We start from the raw sequence: 24890 nt of genomic DNA, 5'->3' as shown, positions 1-24890 counted from the left end.
AGGACAAATGGGGATACAAATTAGCACCAAAAGGTGCACCCTCAGCGGCACTAGGGCACCCGGGTGCAGGGTCCTGTTTCGACGTTGGATACCAGGTTTCCAATGGAAAACCTCCAGTTTGCAAAAGCACTGGGAAGTTAGGGATTGGTTAGGCACCGTTGGTTTGGGCACACAAGGCCGTGGGGTGTCGGTGCAGGGGTGCCTTTTGAGGTCAGATCGTCTTACCAGCTCCTGGTTGCGGTTTGGGGGGGCCTTCTGGATTTAGAGTGCAGGCAGTGGCTGGAGGCTTGAGGAAGGTCAGGCGTTGCCGGATCTCGGTTCAGGATCACCGGGGTGACCTCCTCGTGGTGTTTGCCCACTCTAGCTCGGGCCATGGCCGGAAGGTGCTGTGGGGCGGGTTTGCGGTTTCCAGCTGCTGTCAGAGGTTGCAGTTGAACAAATCCGGTGTTCACAGGAGAAGCAGTCTTTGGAAGTGAAGGCAGGCAGGTCCTCCGGGGTTTTTGAAGTTGCTGGCTGCAGAACACAACTGGATTTCGCAGGATCAGGTTCGAGGGGGCGACAGGCCGGTGGGGCTGGGGCCAAGTCAGTGGGCGTCTTTCTCTTGTTAGCTGCTGCACGGCTGTTCGGTCCTTCTTTTCTTCTTGTCTGGATCTGAGAAAGCAAGGTTCAGGGGTGCCCCTAAATACTAAATTTAGGGGTGTTACAGGTAGGTGAAAGGCAGGGATTAATGGGACCCTTCCCTGGGGTGGGTACACCCCCTATTATGACACCCTCCAGTGGGAGGGGGGCATTTGCCTGTCCCTGGTTGGCTGCGTCCCCCCCATCTTCAAGATGGCATGGACCGAGAGTTGTGCTTCACCTGGCCTCCCCCACCTGAGGGGTGGAGTTGGCAGAGGTGGGCACACCTCTCTTACTCACTTGTTTTTCCCACCCAAAGTGGGGGTCAGAACCAGTGGGGACCAGTTGCTGAAAGCAGCAATTGGCCTGGGGAAGCTCACAAAGGCGGCAAGCCTTTGAAGCTTCCCCTTCGTGAACCCTGCCTATCCTGGGGGAGGAGGCTCGGCACCTCATCCCAGGATGTGCATTGTTTCAGGCCCCAGAGAGCAGCAGGCTCTCGACCCAGGGGTCTAGAAACAAGTCTGGTGGTGGCAGCTGAAAGAAGCCTGGACACTAGTGGTGGGTTAGTTTTCAGGAGGCATCTGTAAGATGCCCTTTGTGTGTATTTTTCATTAAATCCCACACATGCATTAGTGCTGAGAAGTTTGATACCAAACTTCTCAGTTTTCAGTGTAGCCATTATGGTGCTGTGGAGTTAGTTATGGCAAACTCCCAGCACCATATACTCTCAATGGCAGCACTGCACTTACAATGTATAAGAATGGACTTAGACACTGTAGGGGTACAGGCCTCATGCACCTGTACCCTCACCACTGGTATAGTGCACTCAGCTAGAGGGGTGACTCCTCTATGCCAGGGCAGTGGTTTGTAGGCATGGCACACAGGGATGTGTGCCATGTCGACCTTTCACTTTGCTCTGCACCAAGACACTCAGCCTGCAAAGGCAGTGTGTGTGTGTCAGGGTACAGGACCACTTAGGGTGGCACAATAAGTGCCGCAGTCCTTAGAGGCCTTCTGTGGTCACAGTGCCCTGTGTACCTGTGGTACCATTTACCAGGGGCTGACCTATGGCCAAAGATGCCAATTGGGTTCAGGCTTCAATACAGTTTTAGGGAAAGAACATAGGCCATGGGTACCTGATTAGCAGGAGCCCAGTGCAAACTCAGTCAAACTACATCAGCAATTCAGCAAAAAGTGGGGGCAACCATGCAGAAAGAGGGCACTTTCTCACAAGGCCTGGCCCCATTGCCTTAAAATATGGCGGACATTGGCAGCTGGGGTGGCTAAACGAAACGCTGTGTAAACATGGGGGGGAAAGTAGACTTTCGGTTATACACAAGTGGAAGAACGACTTAGACTGGTGTCAGCTGGCAGAGCATGCGGTCTACCAGAGCTGGGGCTGCCCCCGAAAGTATGAGAAACTATGGGTAACTGGATCCAATATAGAGAACTTTGAGGTAGGCCAGTGTTGTGTGGGAGGGTGGAAATGGGTAGTCCTTACCTGAACTGTCTATTGCGGACCACTGTACCTAAAGAAAAGTACATGTAATTATTTGAGGATACAACGGTTGTCTGAAACTGCTGTGGTTTACGCCTCTCCATATTGACTCGCTATAAGCGCCTTTAATTCAGTACACATTTGCTTGTGCTGCGCAACTGTTCAATAAAAAAGATTCATTAAAAAAATGTCCAGGGATAATGTTCTATTGACCCAAGTGAACAATGTTACTTTAAAAAAAAATCTAGGGGGCTGCTGCATTCTCTACAGCCATGCACAATATTTTTAAAACATCTTGACTGAGGCACCATCAAAGCAACTGGGTGTCCTGGTCCCACATCGGGCACTATCAACTTTTTTTGTTGGGGACTATGGGGGAAACACACAAGTCCCCGCAGGCTCCCCCCCATGCATGTAGCCCATCATCTGGGACTGCGTGGAAGACAACAGTTTCTGCTAGACAGGACACCTTTTACTTCTTGCTATAAATGGTGGGCGCAGAAGAAAATATTACCATGTAAACATCTGTTCATGGCATGTAGTGCTGTAGATTCACATGGTGTGCATACTCCAGCCATCTAGTGTTGGGCTTGAACGTGTGCATCTTGTTTTTTTTCAAAGTCGCATTCGAGTCACGAGGTGTGGTTACTCTACCTACTACTAGTAACAAGCATGGGCATTTCCTCCATTATTAAGAATGTTTGTCCACACAAGGGTGGAGCTTGGAATGGAGCATGGAGACACAGAATATGATGACCATGCAATAACATACAGAAATAGAGCTTCTGCAATGACTATGGCTGACGGGGAGGAGGGGAGGTGCATGTGAATCTACAGCACAACATGGCACTAACATTTTTACAGGGTAAGTAATATTTTCCATTCATGGCATGTGTAGCTGTAGATACACCAGCTGTGCATACACTGTAAAGAATATACATCCAAATCCAGGCAAACATTAGCGTAAATGAACAGTATGTAAAGTCTCTACACAATTTGTACACAATCAAAAGAAGATGATGTTGCTTTGTCTTTAATTCAGTATTTTATTCGACCAAAACAAAACCAGCCGACACGTTTTTAGTCGCATTTGGAAATAGTTCCGCGACTTCCTCAGGGCTGAATGGAGAAGATAAAGGACTTTGTAATCGCGCTGCCAGTGATAATTCCAACCCGGCTGGGCTATATCCTTAAAGTAAGAACGATCAGTGAACGAACGAGTCTGTTTGGAATTATTGTCCTGAGGCGGGTGCCGTGAGGGTGCAGAGCGTCGGACCAGGAAGTTGGCGGTTCTTCGGGAGCAGCGGCAATCGGGGGCCCTGAACTTGTTAGCCAAAATGATCCCGATGACTCTTAATATATTTTTTTGCCTTCACGCCTTCATGTATACCCAAAGGGGGTGATTAAACACAGACAGATTAATCATTGAGCTGTACTGGAGGTGCAAAATATGTAGCATGCCCTTGGCCAAACTCAGACTCCTGGTAAATGATGGAGGACTGGACACCTCGGATATTAAGCTTTGTTGTTTTGCAGCAAAGCTGCAGTGGACAACCAATTTGAGAGTTTCCGATGGCATGCAGGGAAAATCCAGGCTTCGCAACTGGGAAATATTACTGTGCTTTTTGCTCAGGCCATCAGTGAAGCCACAACCAACAGCATGGAAGCATTAGTTAAAACGCTAAAATATGCTTGGAAGCGAGAATTGCTCGGAATGCATACTAGACACTCATATGCACGGGGACTTCCGCTACTTTCATTAAGACCATTACCACACAGAGGTGACTGGCAGACTTTTGTTATGGAAAGAGAAGAGAATTACAGATGTAGGAGACATATATAAGGGAGGCACTGTGGTTGGTTTTCAAGACCTTTGTCGCGATTATGCAGTCCTGAAAAAGTCAATTTCTGATATAAGGGGGGCTTGCTTCAGGCCACGTGTACTTGGTGAAAAGCAGCGCAAAAGACTAAATGGTACACAATGTCCTGCAAACTATATGCACCACGGACAGCAGGCACAAGGCAGTGACATTTTAAAGAGTGCATGCAATCCAAAATAAAGTTGACTGTGTTGCGGGACAGATGCACGGAAGATCCGGGGACCTTGCTGAGTGATGGTGATTGCACTACGGTGCTGAATGGCATCCCCAGAGTCTCCCGTAATGTACAGTTCAAACTCATTTAACACTATTACATACATAGGAAACCTAAACGTGTAAATTGGATGCTCCCTGCGGCCAAGAAATAGGGCTAATTTCTACATGGTTTGGAGTTGCCAAAAGAGGCACACAAACTGGACAAGGGATGTACCAGTCGTTATTGAGATAACCGAACAAGATATCTTGAATTCCCAAAAGTATGCCTGCTAGGCTGATCTCCCATGACCAAGTACAATAGATTAAGAAGTTGGTTCTTGGATTTGGCACAGATATTGTCCAGGCAATAAATCTCTAAGACTTGGAAAAATCCAAGGGGCCCGAATGTTTTAAAGTGGTGGACTGATTTAAAAAAATGGGCAGAATGAGAGGAAAGAGTTCTAAAAAGGGAGTTGGGGAGAGGTGTCATACGACTGGAGGTAGCTCAGACCTGGGCCATGCTACTACCCGACCTGTCTATGCAAACCTCAAACTTTAGTTCAAAATTGGCACATCTTCTATTCCAGTGACGGTTAACACAATTCCTATGAACAAGTCTTCCCTCATGTCTCTAGATAAAAATGGAACCTCACTTGTGTACTCATGACAGGAAAGGGCCCAAAACGCAATATGGACAAACCACATTTTTCCACTCAAAACAAGAGCCCTCTTTTTGCATTTTGGACTGTTGTTGATTTTGGACCCTAGCTCAACTGGCACTTATTCAAAACTACTGAACATGCACAATTTTGAAAACTTGACAACTCCAGGGTGGTGTGACTTGAGTGGCTCTCACCAGCTGTCTTACCAAGACCTTTGGCAAAACTCAAACATTGTCTAAAATTAATGCTTGTCCCTTGCACTTCTGTGCTAATCTTCCAGCATAGGCAGGGGGCCATAAAAATCCTGCCATCAAGTGGTCCCCACAGCCCTTGATAAAAATGGTACCCTCACTAGTGTGGGTGCAACAGGAAGGAGCCCAATGGCAACATGGAGGGATCACATTTTTCCAATCAAAACTGACCATATGGTATCCATGCAGATGTGGTTGATTGAGACATTAGCTATGAAGGTGTGTGTTGCTCCCTTCTTCCCATCTTTGTATGGTTCGGATGATCCGCCTTCCTCTAAACCGCTTAGACGCTGATGTCCTCCTGTGGCTACAGGTGAAAATGAGATGAAGAATGGGTTGGCTTCCTTAATTAACTTTGTTTCCTGTATGTAACACAACACTGCCCTTCCTTCTGCGTGTGACTTAGGTTGCTGGAAAAAGCTTGCAATTATATTCCAAGGTTGATATGGAATTGTGACAAGCCCTTGGGCAGCAAAATTGGGATTAGGTTTCACTACTGTCACTGTGTATTTCAAAGTTGGTTTTTACACTGTTAGTGCCCGTAGCTCACTCACCCATATTCACAAGATGGTCAGAATGTCCAGTCGAGTTGGTAGCAGCACGATTTCTACTAGGTCGGAGAACCATGCTTGTACGGCCCATTGCAGTGCGATGAGGAGGAGTTTCATGGCTGCTTGATTGAACCTCTATTACTAATGAAATCGGAGGGATTGTGGAAAAGTGTATGCAAATTTTCCCCAGCAACTGATGGTTCGGGTAGCTGGACACAAAGGCTTGGCATTTTGAGTTTTATGAAGTTGCAAACAGGTCCAACTGTGGAGATACCTACTTTGCAAAGATCCAATGTAGCATATGTGGGGTTAGCTCCCACTCGTGGGAGGCGGCATTTTGCCTGCTCAGCCCATCTGCTTCTATGTACTCCATTAGCGTTATGCTCCCTGTGTATCGCCCATGTCTATATCTCCTGTACTAGACTGTTCATAGAACGTAATCTCGTGCCTCCTTGTGCGAGGTAGAACATGGTGGTAGTGTGATCAGTTTATGTGTGTACAACTTTCACATGTCATTACAAAGCATTGAGGACTAGAAACACTGTCTTGAGCTCCAGGATATTCAGGAGTTTCACTGTATCCTCCGTGTTCCAAAGGTCCCGGATATTCAGATCGTTCATGTGTGTTTCCAATCCATTGTTATGGTGCGGGGAAGGCTCTTTCCATTTAGAGTCTAGCCTGGCACCTAGTAAAGGAATATGCTACTTACCAGTATGCATCTGTTCTTGGCATGTAGAGCTGCAGAGTTGTACACTTAGCATAGGTCGCCATCTGGTGTTGGGCCCGGATGTTTGCAGTTTGTTTTTCTTCTTGGACAGTCTTTGGAAGTCACGAGTTTGGTGACTCCTCCTTCGGTCCGTACTGCGCATGGGCTTCGGCTCCATCCTCAGATTGTTTTTCGCCAACAGGGAAATGATGGAGCGTAGTAATAACAGTGAGAAACCCATGTGTTGTATCTAAATAAGATGTACTGGAACGGATACAGGTAGCCGGGGAGGCGGGTGGGCGTGTACAACTCTGCAGCTCTACATGCCAAGAACAGATGCATACTGGTAAGTAGCATATTTCGTTCGAGGCATATGAGCTGCAGATTGTACACTTAGCATAGATTATATAGCAGTACCCAACCTTAGCGGCGACCACCGGTATCCGTTGCAGCTGTTTGAAAAAGTGTCTTTAGTACAGCCTGGCCCACCCTAGCTTGCTGCTTGGAATGCACATCTACACAGTAGTGTTTTGTGAAGGTGTGCGGTGTAGACCATGTGGCTGCCTTGCAGATGTCATCTAAGGGTATATTCCCTAGAAAAGCCATAGAAGCCCCTAACTTTCTTGTAGAGTGGGCTTTAGGGGGAACAGATAATGTTCTCTTTGCCTTTTGATAGCAAATTTGTATGCATTTTACAATCCACCTAGCTATCCCTGATTTTGAAATGGGGTTGCCTTTATGTGGTGGAGAGAAGGAAACGAACAATTGTTTAGTCTTCCTGAAGGGTTGCGTTCTTTGTATGTAGTATAGTAACGCCCTTTTTACATCAAGTGTGTGTAAGGCCCTTTCTGCAACAGATTGGGGTTGCGAGAAGAAGACAGGTAATTCCACTGATTGATTGAGGTGGAAGGGGGAAATGACTTTGGGCAGAAACTTCGGATTTGTGCGAAGTATGACCTTGCTGTGATGCATTTGTATGTAGGGTTCCTGTATGGTGAACGCTTGTATTTCACCAACCCTTCTAAGGGAAGTGATAGCTACAAGGAAAGCTGTTTTCCAGGTGAGAAACTGTAGCTCACATTTGTGCATTGGTTCGAAGGGCGGACCCATTAGTCGTGTAAGAACTAAATTTAGATTCCATACAGGGGAAGGTGGTGCCCTGGGAGGAATTACTCGTTTAAGGCCTTCCATGAAGGCTTTAATAGCGGGCACTCTGAAGAGTGATAAATGCTGCCTGTTTTGTAGATAAGCAGCGATCGCTGCTAGGTGTAGGCGTATGGATGAATATGCCAGGTTACACCTGTGAAGATGGAGCAGATAGCATATGATGTGCTGTATGGATGCATCTAGAGGGTTGATTGTATTGTTGCGGCAGTAAATTACAAATCTTTTCCACTTTGCGGCATAGCATGCTCTAGTGGTAGGACGTCTGGCTTCCATGATGATGTTCATACAATCAGGGGGAAGGTTAAGGTATCCGAATTCTAGGATTTCAGGAGCCAGATCGCCAGGTTGAGCTGAGCTGGGTCCGGGTGCCTGATTTCTCCATGGTTCTGGGTTAGGAGGCATGGGGATAGATGCAGTTTTTGATGTGGTACCACTGACAGTTGTAGTAGCGTGGTGTACCACGGCTGCCTGGCCCACGTCGGAGCTACCAGAATGAGTGTGAGGGAGTGCTGTTGTAGCTTCCTGACCACTAATGGAATTAGTGGGAGAGGTGGAAAGGCGTATGCAAATCTGCCTGACCAGTTCATCCATATCGCATTGCCCTTGGACAATGGGTGTGGGTATCTGGCGGCGAAGCTTGGGCATTTTTTGTTTTCGTGGGTGGCGAAGAGGTCTATCTGAGGATGCCCCCACTGTTGGAAGAATGGGTGAAGAACTTGTGGATGCAGTTCCCATTCGTGTATTTGTTGCGTTTGTCTGCTGAGCAGATCTGCCATGGTGTTTTGTACGCCTGGAACGTGCTGTGCCAGGAGAAAGATGTTTTGAGGAATTGCCCATCTCCATATGCTCTGGGCTAAGCGGGAGAGCTGGGGAGTGTGTGTCCCCCCCTGTTTTTGGATATAATACATTGCAGTCATATTGTCTGTGCGGATGAGGACTGCTTTGCCCGAAATCTGTTTTTGGAAAGATTTTAGGGCTAGAAAGATCGCCAAGAGCTCCAGATGGTTGATGTGGAGCGATTTTTGCTGTGGCGTCCATAGACCTTGCATGGTGAGGTGTAGAAGGTGCGCTCCCCAGCCGGAGAGCGATGCGTCCGCTGTTAGAGTCACTTGAGGAACCGGGTCCAGGAACGGCCGCCCTTTGGAAAGGTTTGTGGTGTTCCACCACTGCAGAGAGTGATGTGTGCGGCCGTCCACCAACACCAGATCCGTCAGCTGACCCTGGGCCTGGTTCCACTGTTGTGCTAGGCACTCTTGAAGTGGACGCATGTGGAGTCTTGCATGGGGCACTATGAAAATGCAAGACGCCATCATTCCTATGAGCTTCATAAACACTCTTGCTGGAAGAGAGTGCTGAGGAAGGAATGTTTTGCGTAAGGCTTGAATGCTTGTGATTCTGGCTGAGTTTGGATAGGCAATACCCTTGGAGGTGTCTATAGTGGCCCCGAGGTATTGCTTTGTGTGAGATGGTATGAGGTGGGACTTTTGGTAGTTCACCGTGAAGCCTAGCTGGTGGAGCAGTTGGATGGTGCTGTTTGTATGCTGCACACATTGGTCGTAGGACGCGGCTTCTATCAGCCAGTCGTCTAGGTAAGGGAAGACGTGAATATGTTGACGTCTGAGGTGTGCTGCTACTACTGCTAGGCATTTGGTAAACACCCGTGGTGCGGTGGTGACCCCGAAGGGGAGAACCGTGAATTGGTAATGTTGCCCGTCCACCACGAACCTGAGGTATTTCCTGTGAGAGGGGTGTATTGGAATGTGAAAGTATGCCTCTTTCAGATCCAAGGTTGTGAGAAAGTCTCCCTGGCAGAGGAGTGGGAGGACTTGTTGTAGAGTGACCATGTGAAAATGGTCTGAGTGTATGTAGGCATTTAGAGGCCGGAGGTCCAGAATGGGTCTGAGGGTCTCGTCTCTCTTTGGTATTAAGAAATATAGAGAGTAGACCCCTAGATTTCGTTGGTTGACGGGGACCTGCTCTATAGCATGTTTTTGCAGGAGTGAAAGTACCTCTTGTTTGAGCAGTGTGGAATGTTCTTGAGACATTGGACGGTGCCTTGGTGGGATATTGGGTGGGGTAGATGTTAGCTCTAGACAGTACCCTGACCGAATGATTTGGGTCACCCATTTGTCCGATGTTATGGACTCCCATACGTGGATAAAGGTTTGTAGTCTGCCCCCGACCGGAGTGGAATGGTCTGGGGGGAGCGGAGGGGAGTCATTGTGCGGGGGGGGGGGGGGGGGGTGGCAGAACGGGTGTTGTTGGTTTTGCCCCTGCCCTTATTGTTGTTACCCCTGTAACCACCTCTCTGATTGCCCTTTGAAAAGGTATTTTGAGGAGGGGACTTGTAGGAGGTAGAGGCGTTATCGGTGGAGGAGCCTCTACCTGTGCCACGAAAGGACGAGCGTCGAAAGGAACGTTTGGAGGCTTGTGTTTGGAGTGCCCCCATAGACTTTGCTGTGTCTGTGTCTTTCTTCATCTTTTCGAGCGCTTCGTCTACCTTTGGCCCAAAGAGTGTTTCCTGGTCAAAGGGGTGATTGAGTATGGATGCCTGGACTTCAGGTTTGAACCCTGAGATCCTGAGCCAGGCGTGGCGGCGAAGCAGGACACTGGTATTTATGGCCCTAGAAGCAGTGTCGGCTGCATCGAGGGCACACTTAATGGAGGTGTTTGTGATTAGTTTACCCTCCTGTATGAGGTCATGAGCCTTGTGCTTGTATTTTTCTGGAAGGTGCTGCATAAGAGCCTCTAGTTCGTCATAGTGTGCTCTATCATATCGCGCAAGCAGTGCTTGTGTGTTTGCAATGCGCCACATGTTTGCAGCTTGGGAGGCGGTGCGTTTACCAGACGCGTCCAGAAGTTTAGATTCTTTGTCTGGCGGTGGGGCATCTCCTGAGGATTGGGAGTTAGCCCGCTGTCTAGCTGTGGAGACAACTAGGGAATCTAGGGGAGCAGGGCCCTTGATGTAAGCAGGGTCTGTGGGTGCCGCCTTGTACTTCTTCTCTATTCTAGGGTTCAGTACTCTGGCTCTGACAGGGTCTTTGAACACCTCTGTAGCGTGCTTGGTGACACCCTTAAGCATGGGTAAAATGGAAGTAGATTTGTCTTGTATATCAAATGTATCCAGTAGGAAGTCTTCTTCTACTGGTTCACTGTGCATGTCCACCCCATGGTAGTGTGCTGCTCTCTGCACTAAATGATGAAACCCTAAGGAGTCCTCTGGAGGAGACGGCCTTGATGGGTATAGGTCGTCCTGAGGTACATTGGGTATATCAGGGTTATTGTAATCCTCCCATGGATCTGGGGTCCCTGGTGGAGTGGGATCCATTGGGGCGTCCGCCGGGTAATTGTCCGGATCCCCATCATCCGGATCTGGGGATGGGGCCGGATCGTAGTGAGGTAAAGGTGGCGGAGACCTGTGAGGTGGAGGCGGTGGAGGAGGTGGAGTGGGTAGGGGAGGCGGTGGTGGGGAGGGCACTCTGAGGGGAGAAGTAGCAGAGTCCTTCCTTTTGGGTGGAGGAGGAGGAGCCGGAGCATCAAGGCGTCTTTTCTTGGTAGTTAAAGTCAAAAGCCCAGTCTTTGGATCTTTGGACAAAGTCTTTTGTAAAGGGTCTGGTGTGAACAGAGCCAACGGTGTTGAGTCGTCTGTCGGCACCGGTGATTTCGGAACCGGGGGTTTCGATGGTCTGTGTGCGCCATGCTTTTTTGAGGTCTCCGGGTGTTTCGGCGTCGAATGATGTTTCGGCGCCGGAGCGTCGGTGCCGACAGATTTGTGTTTGTGTTTGGTCGGCACCGAGTGTCCAGGCTTCGGCACCGGTGGTTTCGGAGTCGAGCTGGATTTTGCAGTCTTCGGTGCCGGATGCTGTTTTTCGGCACCGGGTGTCGGCTGGCTCGATCCCGAGCTGCCATGAGACTTTGGGTGCTTCGACACCGGGCCCGAAGGTGGGGTGATCGAAGTTTTGGTTTTGGTTTTGCCCAGGCCGGCAGGCGAGGGAGTAACCTGAGTCTCTTTGGTTTTCGGCGCGGGGGTGGGAGGGGGCATAGTACTCACGGCCCGCTGCGCTGGTGTAACGTCCTCCACGTCGGAGTCGTCGGCCTCGGAAGCGCTGACGACGTCTTCCTCCTGCTCGGTGTGTGTTTGCCCCGAAGCTTCGGCGTCGTCTCCGAAGATGTCCGGTGGAGCTGCCGAGGATGAGTGCGCCATGGTGCGTCGAGCTCTTCGATCTCGGATGGTCTTCTTCGATCGAAAAGACTTGCAGGCGGGGCAGTCTCTAGCCTCGTGTTCCGGAGAGAGGCAAAGGTTACACACGTGATGGAGGTCGGTGTGGGGAAATTTAGACCCACATTTTGGGCACTTTTTGAACGGAGTCCTTTCCATCGGCCGGGACCGGAGTCGCGGAGGGCCCGAAGGCCGGTGTCGATGTACGGGATGGAGAAAAGTGCCGCTTCGAGAGATGAAGATGATGAAGGAACTCGAAGAATCGAGGATTTTCCGTCGAGGCTGGAACCGTAGAAGTTTGAAGCCGGAGCACGAAGTATCACATCCGAGCCCGATGGCGGAAAAAAACAATCTGAGGATGGAGCCGAAGCCCATGCGCAGTACGGACCGAAGGAGGAGTCACCAAACTCGTGACTTCCAAAGACTGTCCAAGAAGAAAAACAAACTGCAAACATCCGGGCCCAACACCAGATGGCGACCTATGCTAAGTGTACAATCTGCAGCTCATATGCCTCGAACAGATGAATTATCGTCGACGAGGTCGTCGACGAAGGCATCGTCGACAGAGTCGTCGTCTCTGTCACTGACGATGGAGTCGTCGATGAGGTCGAGACCACCCTCCCCGTCGACAGAATCGTCGACGGCCATTTCTTCGACGACGTCTTAGTCGTCGACGCAGCTGTAGTCGACGGTTTTATTGAAATCAAAGCCGGCGAAGCCCCAATTTTCGTCGACGGAGCCGAAGAAACTTCTCTGTAGATTTTTTAAGAGGAGTATGAGGAAGTGAAGACGAAGAAGCCTCTTTGCCTTTTGTCTTCTGCTTTTTATGCTCTATCTTTTCCTCAGAAGCAGAAGATTTCCTCTTTTTAGATGATCTAGATTCCTCTTCAGAGTCAGAATCTAAAGTGACCTTCTTTTGAAGCCACAACAGTAGCCGTGCCTCCCTGCCACGCAGGGTTTTCGCAGAAAAGGTTCTGCAATGTTTACAGTCTTTGGGCACATGTTTAGGGTGTAAACAATACAAGCAGTCCTTGTGGGGGGTCTTCAGAAAACAGCCTTGGTTTTCCACAGGATCTGCAGGGCCTGAAGAGCCTCTTTTTAGAGCTTTCAGCCATAGTAAGCAAAAATATGAAGCACAGTACCTCAAATCCAGGAAACAGAAAGGACTTCCAGTTGAACAAGAGGTCAAAAGTTCACACAGGAACAAAACTGAGCAAGTGTCAGGGAGACTCCTCCTCACACGAAGGCAGTTGGAAATCTGAGGTAGGATGGCTCTGCTGGGGAGTGGGATGTCAGGGCTGGCAGCCAATTGGCTGAGTTTTGGACCAAATAATGATGAGGTTTGCTATGCAGTTTTTTCTAGTACTGCTGTGGTCATTCTGTTACCGTGAGACTCCAACCATGACGACGGGGAAGATACAAGCATATGAATCTATGAAAGATTGAATACTGGAGAATCCTAATGCTCAGGTTTCTGCCCTAAAGGCCTTGGCTCCTCTGCTTAAATACTGCCCTCTATTTGGATGCCTTGGTTTACTATTACATGGTTATATACCTGTGAATAACATTGTTCGCATGCTATGTACATGTATGTATTGAATGTTCTTCTCCCATTACTGTAGCAGTGCGACCCTAATGTGAAGCGCTCTGATACCCGCAGGGGTCATGTTCGCACCTTGCACCTATATGTAATGAATGGTCTCTTCTCACTATTGTATCCTACTAACCCAAATTGAGTAGCGCACTGATACCCACTTGGGTTATGTTCGCGCTATACAAAACATTATAAATAAATGAACATCGAGCACTTGAAAAAACAAAGACATTCTGATTGACTGAAAAGTTCCCACCGTTTATGAACATTACAGAAATCACAAAATCTGATTGGCTGCAATCCTGCAATTATTTTTTGAGGGGCAGCAATCTAGGTCAACTTGCATTTTATCAAAACATTTGCATATTAAAGGAAAACAAAATATAGACATCCTACAAATAAATAAAGGCTATGTATGTCAAATAACGAAGTAGCAGATTCTACTTTGAGCATCAAACATTTGCTCAAAAAAAGAGCTGTAAGCGAATAAGGGGGATTCAAAACTGCATAAAGGCTCATTTGCTCAACCGGCAGGATGCTTATGACCAGTGGTGCCAACAGAGACTGATAAGGATGGGCTAAAGACTTGCCCAAGAGCAGAAAGAGTTCAGTATTAATGGCAACTAGAAATCACAGTTCTGTTAACACCTCTGGTAGGGTAGGACAGTTAGGTGCTTTTCTATACCCCCTTTTAGACAATGGCATAAAAAGGCTCTTGTAATGAAGAAATCAAATGCTCCAGCCTTGCCTGAGGGCCAATAGGAATGGGCGACCCATTGGCTCGTCTAAGGGTGTATGCCCCGTTCCTTTCTATCATTTCCGCATGACAGCACACATGGGAGGGGGTCATTTGTGCACTTCAAACTTGCATGAGGGCACAAGGATAATCCAGCACCTATGCCAGCTGTCAGCCCCATTTGTGCCCTTTACCCTATTTGCATTCACTTAAGAAAGCGCAGGTTGAAGAAAAGTGTATATTTGCATAGAAAAGAACAAAGGCTAACATAGAAGACTCAGTATTATTAACTCAGTATGGGTACAAAAAAAACAAGTGGAGTGTTGAAGGACACTCTAATTTAAGATTTTGATAGTAAAATTAGAGTCTTGCATGTAATGCATTCAGCAAAACTTGGGCAGGTTAGTGGCTCACACATTTTAGCTAAACAAAGATCATTAATGGGAGTAATTTATAAATGTGTACATACCATTTTTATGGAAGAAACCAGTAAACGTAAGCTGAAGATGAGCTGATAAGCTGAAAGGAGGAGGGGGAAAAAAATAAATCAATACGAGCTCACGTCGACATTGTTAAAAACTATTGATACCTGTGAACTGTTCAAGCATTAATGTTCAATTCTTGTACACTTTGTGAAGAATGCACCAAATCACTGCCTTGCCACCATTCCCCCGTCGCCCCCAAGATCAGAGAGTATAAGAAGTTCTCTGCTTGATCCGATATTAAAAGCCTTTGTTTCATCAGCCTATTTTTTAGGTTATTATTTTGAATCAGAATAAAGTTGGCTCAGGAGTGGTAGGAGTGAAGTGCTGAAAAAAAGACATTTCATTTCTCTACCTTCTCACTTCAATGATATAGAGGAGTGGTGGGAAATATACTATTGTGGGACGTGGTGCTAGGGAGCCAGATGACCAGTAACCTCCTGATAACAGACTCTGAAAGAAAGTTACAGTCAATAAAGCCTAAAGAATAACTTTCCAATGACACCAAAAGGAAAAATGTTACTTACCTGTAAGCATCTGTTCATAGTGTGCTGTGCTGTGGATTCACATGTTCTACATACTCCTACCATGTACTGTTCGGCTCAGATGTTTACAAGTTGTTTTCCATAAAAGAACAAGGTATAGTGACTCCTCCCTTACTTCACAATGCTCTTGGGCATCAACTCACGTTAGATTGTTTCCGCATGGAGCATGAGAGTAGCATGGAGTGGTGAGTGAACACCAGTTGATGCACATGTGCACTGCACAAAGATGACGAGTGAAAAGATTTGTGATCAGAGCTACACAGGTCCGGGAAGGCATATGTGGATATACAGTGTAACAAGCTTCGACAGATACTTACAGAACTAGGAACATTTTCCGTTCGTAGCATGTGTTGCTGCTGATCATTTAGCCACCTTATATATGTCATCTAGGGAAATGTTCCCCAACAAGGTCATAGATGCAGATTTCTTGTGATTAGAGTTAGCCCAAGCGGTACCAGGGAGGGCTCCTTTTGCTGTTCGATAGGAAGTCTGTATACACTTGACTATCCGTCTAGCATTTTCGGCTTTAGATATAGTTTGATCATTGTGAGGCTTAGCAAAGGCCATAGTCATCTGGTCTGCCTTGCTAAAGGATTTGGGATGTGGTTCTGTCTATGTAGTACATGATAGAACCCTTTATGTCTAGGGTTCTAAACATTTCCGCTGCTATAAAGTCTGGTTGGGGAAAGAGGGCTGGTAGCTCTATAATCTGGTTGAGCTGAAAAGAGGAATGACCTTGAGGTTTGTCCTGAATAATACCCTGTGCCTGTGAACTTGGATGAAAGTTTCTTGCAGTGTGAGGGCATGCAGCTCACTAATGCAGCATAAAGAAATTATTGCACCCAGAAAGGAAAACATCAAGGAAAGGTACTGGAGCAGGAAATAACCTAAGTGTTCAATGGCTTACAGTGGAGGAATGATTCTTGAGGCCTTCAAAATGTGGAACAGTAGGAACATTAGATGATTTCTATAGGAAGCTGGCTCTGTATTAATTATACCAAAGTAAGGTATAGAGTGCACGGAGTCCAGTGGATCCCCAAAGGCTTACAGAGGTTAAAGTAGATAATACCTTACTCTCTAATTGTGGTAGTGCAGGCGAGCAATAAAGCTCAGAGGGTAGTGTTAAGCATTTATTGTACACACTTAGACAAGAGATGATGGCACACACTCAAAAGACTGAACTCAGATCAATTTGTTTTGTCTAAAAATATTTATTTCTAGAATCTAGAAAAGCCTGGCACAGGTAAGTGTAATAATACTTTGCAAGCATAATGCAGTTTAAATGCAGTTGTATGCAAATGGTTTGGATACAGGCAAGTCAACTGTGCAAAAATAGTTGAAATAACTATACAGTTACTTTGTGAGTAGTTTGGTGGATTACTTTTCAGATTACTTTTATTACTCAGTGTGGAGTATCTGGATACCACCCTGGGACATTTCTTGGATACAGGTAAGTAATGCAATTTGTTATCAAACCACACTTGTACACCTTTTAATAGAATTTCCAACTCCACACTTACAACTTGTTTCACGGAAAAGCAGTCAATGCAATCCTATGGGAGGAAATGAAGTTATCAGTTTACGGGTAAGTACTTGGTTTGGGGAGCTGGGTTTTTGAGGTTAGAACAAGGGTTCCCCCAGGGTCAAGGACGCACCCTCAGCGGCACCAGGGCGGCTGGGTGCAGAGTGCCAAGGCCCAATGTCATCCAATGGGAGATAAGGGGCCTCCGGTTGGTGGCTGCTCACGAGCAGGCCACAAGGTTGAGGGAGCAAAGCTCCTGGGATTAAGCTCGGGACAAAGGGGGATTCAAGTTACCACACAAAGTGCACCCACAGGGGCGTCCGGGTGCAGGGGGCTGTTTTGGCATCAAGTGCCCTGTTGTTTTCAATAGGAGGTTCTCCAGTTTCAACAAACACTGCAGAGTCGGGGACGAAGATCTTCTGGAGGCGACCACTGGTTGGAGAGGTAAGTTGGGATGTCATGGGATGCCGGGACACCGAAGGCTGGTGGGCATCAGGTGCAGGGGAGTCTTTTGGCGTTGGGTTTTCCTTACCGGCTCCAGTCGCGGTTTCCGCCATAAAGGGGCTACAGGCGTCGTCGGGAAACTTGAGGTAGGTCAGGGATCACCAGATCCCAGGTCAGGATCGCTGGGGAGACTTCCTCATGGTGTTGAGTCACTCGAACTCAGGCCGTGGGCGTCGGGTGCAGAGTGTTGCAGACTCATGGATTTGGCCAGAGTCAAAGTCTGTTGGTGTGCAAATCCGGTGCTCACAGGAGACAAAGTCTCTTCAGTGAAGGCAGGGCAGGTCTTCTGGGTTCTGGTGGGCTGCAGGCTACGCCGGGATTCCGCTTGATCAGGTCGAGGTCGGGACAGGCGTGGCTCTTCGGTCCTTCTCTCCTTGTCTGAGGAGGCAAAGTTCAGGGTTACCCCTAAATACTAGATTTAGGGGTGTTTCAGGTAGGCAGGTTCGGACCAATGGGTCCCTTCTGTGGGGTGGGTGCACCCACTTCTATGCCACACCCAGTGAAAGGGGGGCATAAGCCTCATTCTGGTTGACTGGGCCCCCCCAACTTCAAGATGGCAGTGACAGAGTTGTGCTTTACCTCAGCACCCCCACTTGAGGGGTGGGGTTGGCAAAGTTGAGCACACCTCTCCTCCTATCTTGGTTTTACCGCCGAGTCTACTGTCCAGAGAGGGGGTCAGAACCGGTGGGGGCCAGTTGCTGGGAGCAGCAAATGGCTGGGTAAGCGCTCAAAGGTGGAAAGCCTTTGAAGCTTCCCCTACGTGGACCCTGCCCATCGTGTGGGGGGGGGGGGGGGCATGAGGCTTGACACCTATGCTCAGGATGTGCTTTGTTATCAAAACCAGAGAGTGGGAGACTCTCGACCCAGGGGTCCAGAAACAGGTCTGGGGGTGGCAGCTGGCGAGCAGCCAGTCAGGCAGGTCACTAGAGTCAAGTCATTTTTATGGGGGCATTTCGAAGATGTCCTCCGAGTGCATTTATCATTAAATCCAACACCGGCATCAGTGTGGGTTTAATGTGCTGAGAAGTTTGATACCAAAATTCTCAGATTTCAGTAAAGCCATGATGGAGCTGTGGAGTTTGCAGTGACAAACTCCCACACCATATACTCTTTATGGCTTTACTGCACTTACAATGTCCAAGAATAGAATTAGACACTGTATGGGTACAGGGCTCATGCCCCTGTACCCTCACCAGTGGCATAGTGCACCCAGATAGAGGGGTGATAACCTATGCCATAGGCAGTAGGTTGTAGGCATGGCACAAAGGGTTGTGTGCCATGTCGACTCTTAACTTTGTTCTGCACCAAAGCACTCAGCCTGCAGAGAGTGAGAGTGTGTGTGTCAATGTACAAGACCTCTAAGGGTGGCACAATCAGTACTGCAGCTCTTAGAGGCTTTTCTGCTCACAGGGCCCTTGGTACATAGGGTACCTTTTACAAGGAAATTGCATGTGGCCAGATAAGTGACAATTTGGGGGTACACAGTTTTAGGGAAAGAACATAGAATCTGAGTACCTGGTTGAAAGGAACCCAAGGCACACAAAGTCCAAGAGCATCAATATCAGGCAAAAAGTGGTGGGCTACAATGTTGTGGAGAAATTAGATGATAGCCAATCGGAGCTGGAGACACTCTCAGCCAATTGTCGAGATAGGGGAAAATGTGGATTTCCTCACCTTAAGTGGGGGGTAACCACTGCAAGGCACTTGGTGAAGACCCTAGAGCAGAGGTACTTTGAAATGATAATGCTGCCCACTTACCACGAATCGCTGGTAGCGTGTGGGCAGGATGCATGGGGATGAGGAAGAAGTTGTCCTTGATGTCTAATGCCCAATGTAGTTGCAGCAGAGATATCCCATCCTGTCACCATGTGGAATTTATTTTTTTAAATCTGTTGAGGGGTGCAATGTCAAGAATCTATCTGAAAGAGCCATTCTCTCCGGGAATTAGAAAGTAGAGAGAGTACACCCATTTACCAGATTTTTTTTTTGGTTTACAGAGATTTATATAGTGCGAACTTGACCCAAAAGTATCGGGTATCAGAGCGCTTTACATAGCACCAGTTGCGGTACATGAGGACACATTAATTTTTGTGAGACACGGGGAGATTAAGTGATTTGCCCAGAACCACAGGATGTTCAGCGTCATTGCCGAGACTCGAACCGGGTTCCCCAGATTCGAGGTCGACCGCCCTAGCTGTTAGGCCAACTAGTCTCCCCAGAATGTTGCATCAGCGCAGGCTCGATGGCGTCTCTTTGAAAGAGCGCTTGGACCTCTTCCTCAAATAGACTAGGTTACCTGTTTGGGTGCTTGCGGAGAGGAATGCTGGGTGGGATATGATGTTCTAAGCAATAGCAATGCTGAACTACTGCTATTAGCCACTTGTCTGATATGGGTTCCTGCCGTCCGGGGAGGAAAACCTCAATCGTTCCCTCAACATGCGTTATGTAATTGGGAGAGTGAATCGAGGAGTACTGCTTGTAGGTGGAGGCCCCTTTGCCACAATCAACCTTTCACCTACCCCTGTTTCTGTACGCCCCATAGAGTAACCCAGTGGTGACCGCAGGTGGTAGGTCTGCTGCTCCATCTGGTAAGAGAAAGGAGTGTCTGGGGAGATATTCTTGCCAACTATTCTAAACTGCTGCCTACAAAAGGACTCCATCGGGTTAATGTTTGGAGGGCTCCCATAGCCTTAGCAGGGTCGGTGTCCTTGTTACGTTTTTTGAGCATTTGGTCAAGCTGCAGGTCTAAGAGGTCCTCTCCATCAAACAGCAGTTTGAACAGATGATGATATACCTCGGATTTAAAAACAGACACGGAGCCAGACGTGGCATTTTGCTAGGAGGCTGGTGTTAATCACTCAAGCCTCAGTGCTGGTGACATTCAGGGACAGCAGATGGTGGCGTTGGAGATGGTCTTTCCTTCTGTCAATTCTTCTCCCTTTTGTCTATATGCCTCAGAGAGGTTATGGAAGAGCTGTATCTCATTCCAATGACATGTTCTGTCACATCTGTGCTCTGGCAACCCTCCAGTGAGTGGTTGCCTGCTGCCCTGCTCTTTTTCCTGCCGCATCTTTTTACTCTCCTTGTCCAGAGGGGGAGCATCTCCTGTGTGCTGGGCATTTGAAGGCTTGTACACAGTGACGGCCACAATCGAATCAGAGGGTACTTAATCAAGTACATAGGACCTCTTTGGGAGAGGTCTTGAATTTTGTGTCCACCCCTCCATTAGCCCTGTGATAGTCTTTAGCATACACGTGAGCATAGGGAGGAACTGGGCTATGTGTTGGATTTTAGACAGCATCTCAACCAGGATGTTGTCGTCTTGATGGAGGACATGCATATCTACCTTGCTGCCCAGTGAATTACCTCGTGGTACGCTGCATTGTCATCTGTATTTGTTGGGGGTAGGGGGTAGCGAGAATGACTAGCTGGGTACAGATATGGGTCTGGATCACCTAGAGCCTCAACATTGTAGTTGTTCCATGGGTGGAGAATAGGCACTAGGTCGTAAGGTGGTTGGAGGAGTTGGCAGGGTAAAGTGGGCTGCCTTTCCAGTAAGATGAGTGCAACTGAATAAGGAAAAGGAGAGGTTTGCGAAGGAGGTGGTGTGGTGGGCAAGGAGGAGAAAAGGAGGTGGAACGCGGTAAGGGCTGGTGGCCCTGGCCTTGTGGCTCTTGAGCTTAGGAAGTAGAAGGGGTTCAAAAATAATTCCAATTCCCTTCTTGAAAGTAAACTTCCTCTTACAAGGTAAAGTCTCAGTTGACTTTGGGGGCACCTTGGTTCTAATCTTGCCTGAGGATGGATGAAAAAGTGTTTTTGATGAGCATCCAGTTCCTCTTGCAGTCGCTGGAAGGTGGGTTGCCTAAGAGCTGGCAGTAGAGAGTGTTGTCTGCACCAACCGCACTTTAGGAGCTTATTGAGATCTCAACAGCGAGGCTGGTTTCTACTTCGAAGTGGGACTCTGTGCCAAAACTGGCTTAGATGCCGGCACCAAAGTCCTTTCAGTGTTGAAGGCTTGTGTTGGCTCTTCATGCTAGATGGACGAGCCAGACCACTACCTAAAGAAAGAAGCACTGTTGGCTCCAAACGTTTTAGTTGGGGCTGACCAGTGTCCCAAGAGGAGTAGTGGTCTGGATAGTTTATCTCTAGGCAGCAGGCTAGATGCCCACCCCCTCAGAGGCAGGCACTGCTTAGACTTGGGGCTGTTTTGCTGGCATCGGTAGTGTGTCGGTGAAAGTATCACTCACGGTTGGAGTCTTAATCCGCAGCTGTGAGGCACCTGGGTCTTGTTGTTGTTCCTCCTTAGAATCTATGGAAAAAATTGCTAAAGGCCACCCCACTCATAAAAAAAAAACACAACTACGCATGTCTATTATTTAAGACTCTACACAAGACTGTAGGTTCGAATGTCCAAGCTTGTCTTGGCAAAGTTATGCTTCCAACTCTTTTTCAACAATTTGCCAATCTGTCTTGTCCTTTTCATAAATATGCATCCTTAAGTCCAGTACAGGATCTCCATGTTCTGTTGCTGTTTAGTGGTCTAGGAGGAAATGTCTGCCCCATACAATATCAGTTCCTTCCACTGTCCCTAAAATTCCATCTTTCCTGCGATGTGAGTTGTCTAGTAAACAGATGGCACTGGCCTAGATTTAAAAGCTTGCCAAAGTTTGTTAATTTCCGGTCATGACTCTTAAGATGGTTTTTAGGCAAGAGGGAGGAGACAGATATGTTTAACACAAATTGGTACTACACGATAGGAAAATACTGGGTTTAAAAACAGAAATGTCTGCCTCCCACAGGGAATGATAGTCTCTTGGCAGATGGTGAAGCAAAGAGCCAAAGTTAGAAAATTACTTATGAGGACTTCATTATAGACAAACAAAGATTTGGAGCTGTAAAAATTCAAAAGAATGGTGGACATCCTTTTGTTGAGTTTTGAAACTTAACTCAGGGGTATAGCAGTGATTATAATGGCCTTACATTTCTCAAGGTCTGCCTCACAAATGTTGCCAGAGGTTACATTCATAGTACTGAATGTCCCTGTGCAACAGGGTCCTGAGAGATGCAAGTCACATTACGCAAACTAAAACGATCATGGACCCAGTTAAAGTGTCCACCATATTTGGCAACATTAGGAAGATGCTGCAGAATAGTTTGCTTAGTTCCAGATGAGACTTTTTCCTTAGTAACTAATTGAAGGAATTCTGCAGAATTGCCAGTGTTCAAATTCTGGAGGTTACAATAGGACAACCTTGGAAAAACAGGTCTGGCAAATAAGGAAGTATTCTTGAAACTCCTCTGTCAACAAAGATGGTGAAGAGGGGTCTTTGTTGAAGGGTCGACATTCCATTAAGTGACATCCGGTCTAGTCCAAGCCCTGTCGCCACTGGAGTACCAGTTTCTGGTTGTCACAGGCCACTTCTTCCTGGGTCAATAACGGTCCTTCTGTGAGCCCCAGCAACTCTCAAACAGTACTCCCAGGCTCCGCATGCTCTGGTACAACGCTGTGCGTCGGGACTTGGTCTTTAGTGCTGCATGGCGGCGGTGATAGCAGTTTGAAGACTTTAGGCAACCAACTTTCTGCAGCAGGCTTCTTCAAATGTTGTGTCTCTGTACTAAGAACAGATGGCCAGTCAGCTGGTGCAGCACGGCAGTCCTTCTTCCAAGTCGGTCGAGATCTGAGGTCCAGGTGCCAGGGGTGGCCCGCTTTTACTTAAAAAACACCCTCAGGGCAGGAGGCAGTTGGTAGTCAATGGGCTACCAGGTTCTTTCCCATCTAGTGACCACTTCCTGCATAGTGTGGCATCTGGCTATCCCAGAATGCACCAATCTGACTACTCCCGAGATGGTGAGACCCCTCTCTTGGTGTACAGACCTCCCTACCCCACCTCCAGGATGCGGCTACCCAGGACTACATACCCCTGGGGTAACCGGTTTGACAACTGATTTCCCCTCTCAGCTACCCGTGCCAGCCTGTCCACCTCCAAAATGAGACAGCCCTTTGCCCTGGTGTTCACCTTTAAAGCCTGAGTGGCCTGGCCTGCAATCATTCATTGTTTTCCTTCCTATGAGTCGTTAGCACATCTCTCCAGATGGGCAGAAGTCAGTTTCTGGGAGCATGCTCAAAGTGTGCCTGGGAAGGCACAGGGATTTTAAAGGTAAACCTCGCTAAAGCAACACACTGCAACAATTTACAATAATATCAGGCTTCCTCTCTAAGGCTGAAACTGACCCAAATCATTCACTTGTGACAACACTGCACCTATTCCATGTTCAGAGGCATCTGTCCGGAGAATACATACTTTACTGAAGTCAGGGAGCTTCAAGACAGTGCTTCTTTGAGTGAGTCAAATGCTGTTTGACACTGCTCAGTCTAAATAATGTTTCTGGGTTGCTTTTTGGAGGTCAAATCAGTGAATGGTACCACTATGGTACTGTAACCCTTTACGAATCTACTATGGCATCCAGATAGGCCTAAGAAGGCTCTAACCAGGGTACTTGGGTCTTAGGAGACTCCCAAGACAGGTTGGTCTAGATTGTGGACTGGAGAGGTTGTACAAGCCCCCAAAAACCTGGTGGCCCAGGTACACAACAGATCCCTCCCTATCTGGCACATACTTGACTTGATAGTCCTGCTGCAAGACCTGAACCACTAGCTAAATACAGCTATAACATCAAGATAAGCTGCACTGAAACTCTCCAAACAAAACTCAATTCACCATCCTCTGGAAGGTGGCAGGGGCATTCGTCAACCCGAAGGCCATCACTTTGAATTGAAAGTGGCCGTCAGGTGTGGAGTAAGCAGACCTCTACTCTGCTCCTGGAGTGAGGTCATTAACCTGATGTCCGGTCAAAGGTGCACAGAAATCTAGCTGCCTGAAATCTTGTGAATGGGTGGGCATCAGTCTTACTGACTGCATTAAGGCCCCTATAATACACACAGAACCCCATCTCCGGTTTCCCTCCTTTGGGGTTGGGCTGGGGCACCAGTAACACTGGGCTGGACCATGGACTACTGGAGGGCTGAATCAGCCCCAGCTTCAACATCTTGGCAATCTCAGCATTGATGCTGGCCTTGACCTGCTAAGACAATCAATACATTTTACTTGACAGTCAAGCTGTCACCCGTGTCCACATCATGGGTACACCATGTTGTGAGACCTAGAATCAGAGAAAACAGTCCAGGAAACTGCTTTAGCACGTGATAGCAGTACTTTTGTTGCTGGTCTGTCATTGTGGAGGATAGAACGACTACCTCCACAGTCCAGTCTCGGGCATTAGTCGATGGATTATGTTACTTACCCTGTAAGCATCTGTTCTTGGCATGTAATGCTGTATATTCACATGCTTTGCATACTCCGGCCATCTAGTCACAAGGTGGAGTGACTACTTCTCTTGGTGATAAAGCGCATTGGCATCGACTCCATTGTTAGATTGTTTGCCAGCAGGCGGGTGAGAATTGAGCGTAATGTAAGTGCAAGTAAAGAGATATCCATGCATATGGAACGGTAAAGGAACTGCAACGGCCCATGAGCCCAGGGAGGAGGGTGGGCACATGTGAATAAACTGTAAACTGTAAACTTGGTACTTGTATAGCGCACGACTCACCACTGAGGCATCTCGGCGCTTGTACTCATACCGCTGTAGGAACCCCTCCTGGCCTTCCCTGTGAAGTGTCCACTCCTGGGCACCCCCATGGTGAAGCCAGGCATCCCAGCGCTGTTGGGGCCGTTGTGGAGATTAAGCAAGCTATTGCCCAG

The 24890-nt window shown here is 47.9% G+C and overlaps 1 protein-coding gene across 1 annotated transcript in view; it reads right to left on the bottom strand.

The window, feature by feature from the left end:
- Window positions 1–24890, bottom strand: part of SUZ12 (SUZ12 polycomb repressive complex 2 subunit) — an 819404-nt gene that overhangs the window by 539441 nt on the left and 255073 nt on the right. The window contains exon 5 of the mRNA XM_085617193.1: window positions 14547–14596. Within this exon, the coding sequence (XP_085473319.1) occupies window positions 14547–14596 (50 nt within the window). The remainder of the gene's footprint in view (window positions 1–14546; window positions 14597–24890) is intronic.

The sequence above is a fragment of the Triturus cristatus genome, chromosome 7 (genome assembly GCF_964204655.1).
Source record: "Triturus cristatus chromosome 7, aTriCri1.1, whole genome shotgun sequence".
Taxonomy (NCBI): domain Eukaryota; kingdom Metazoa; phylum Chordata; class Amphibia; order Caudata; family Salamandridae; genus Triturus; species Triturus cristatus.
Note: the sequence above shows the minus strand (reverse complement) of the source record. Positions and strands in the feature narration are given on the sequence as shown.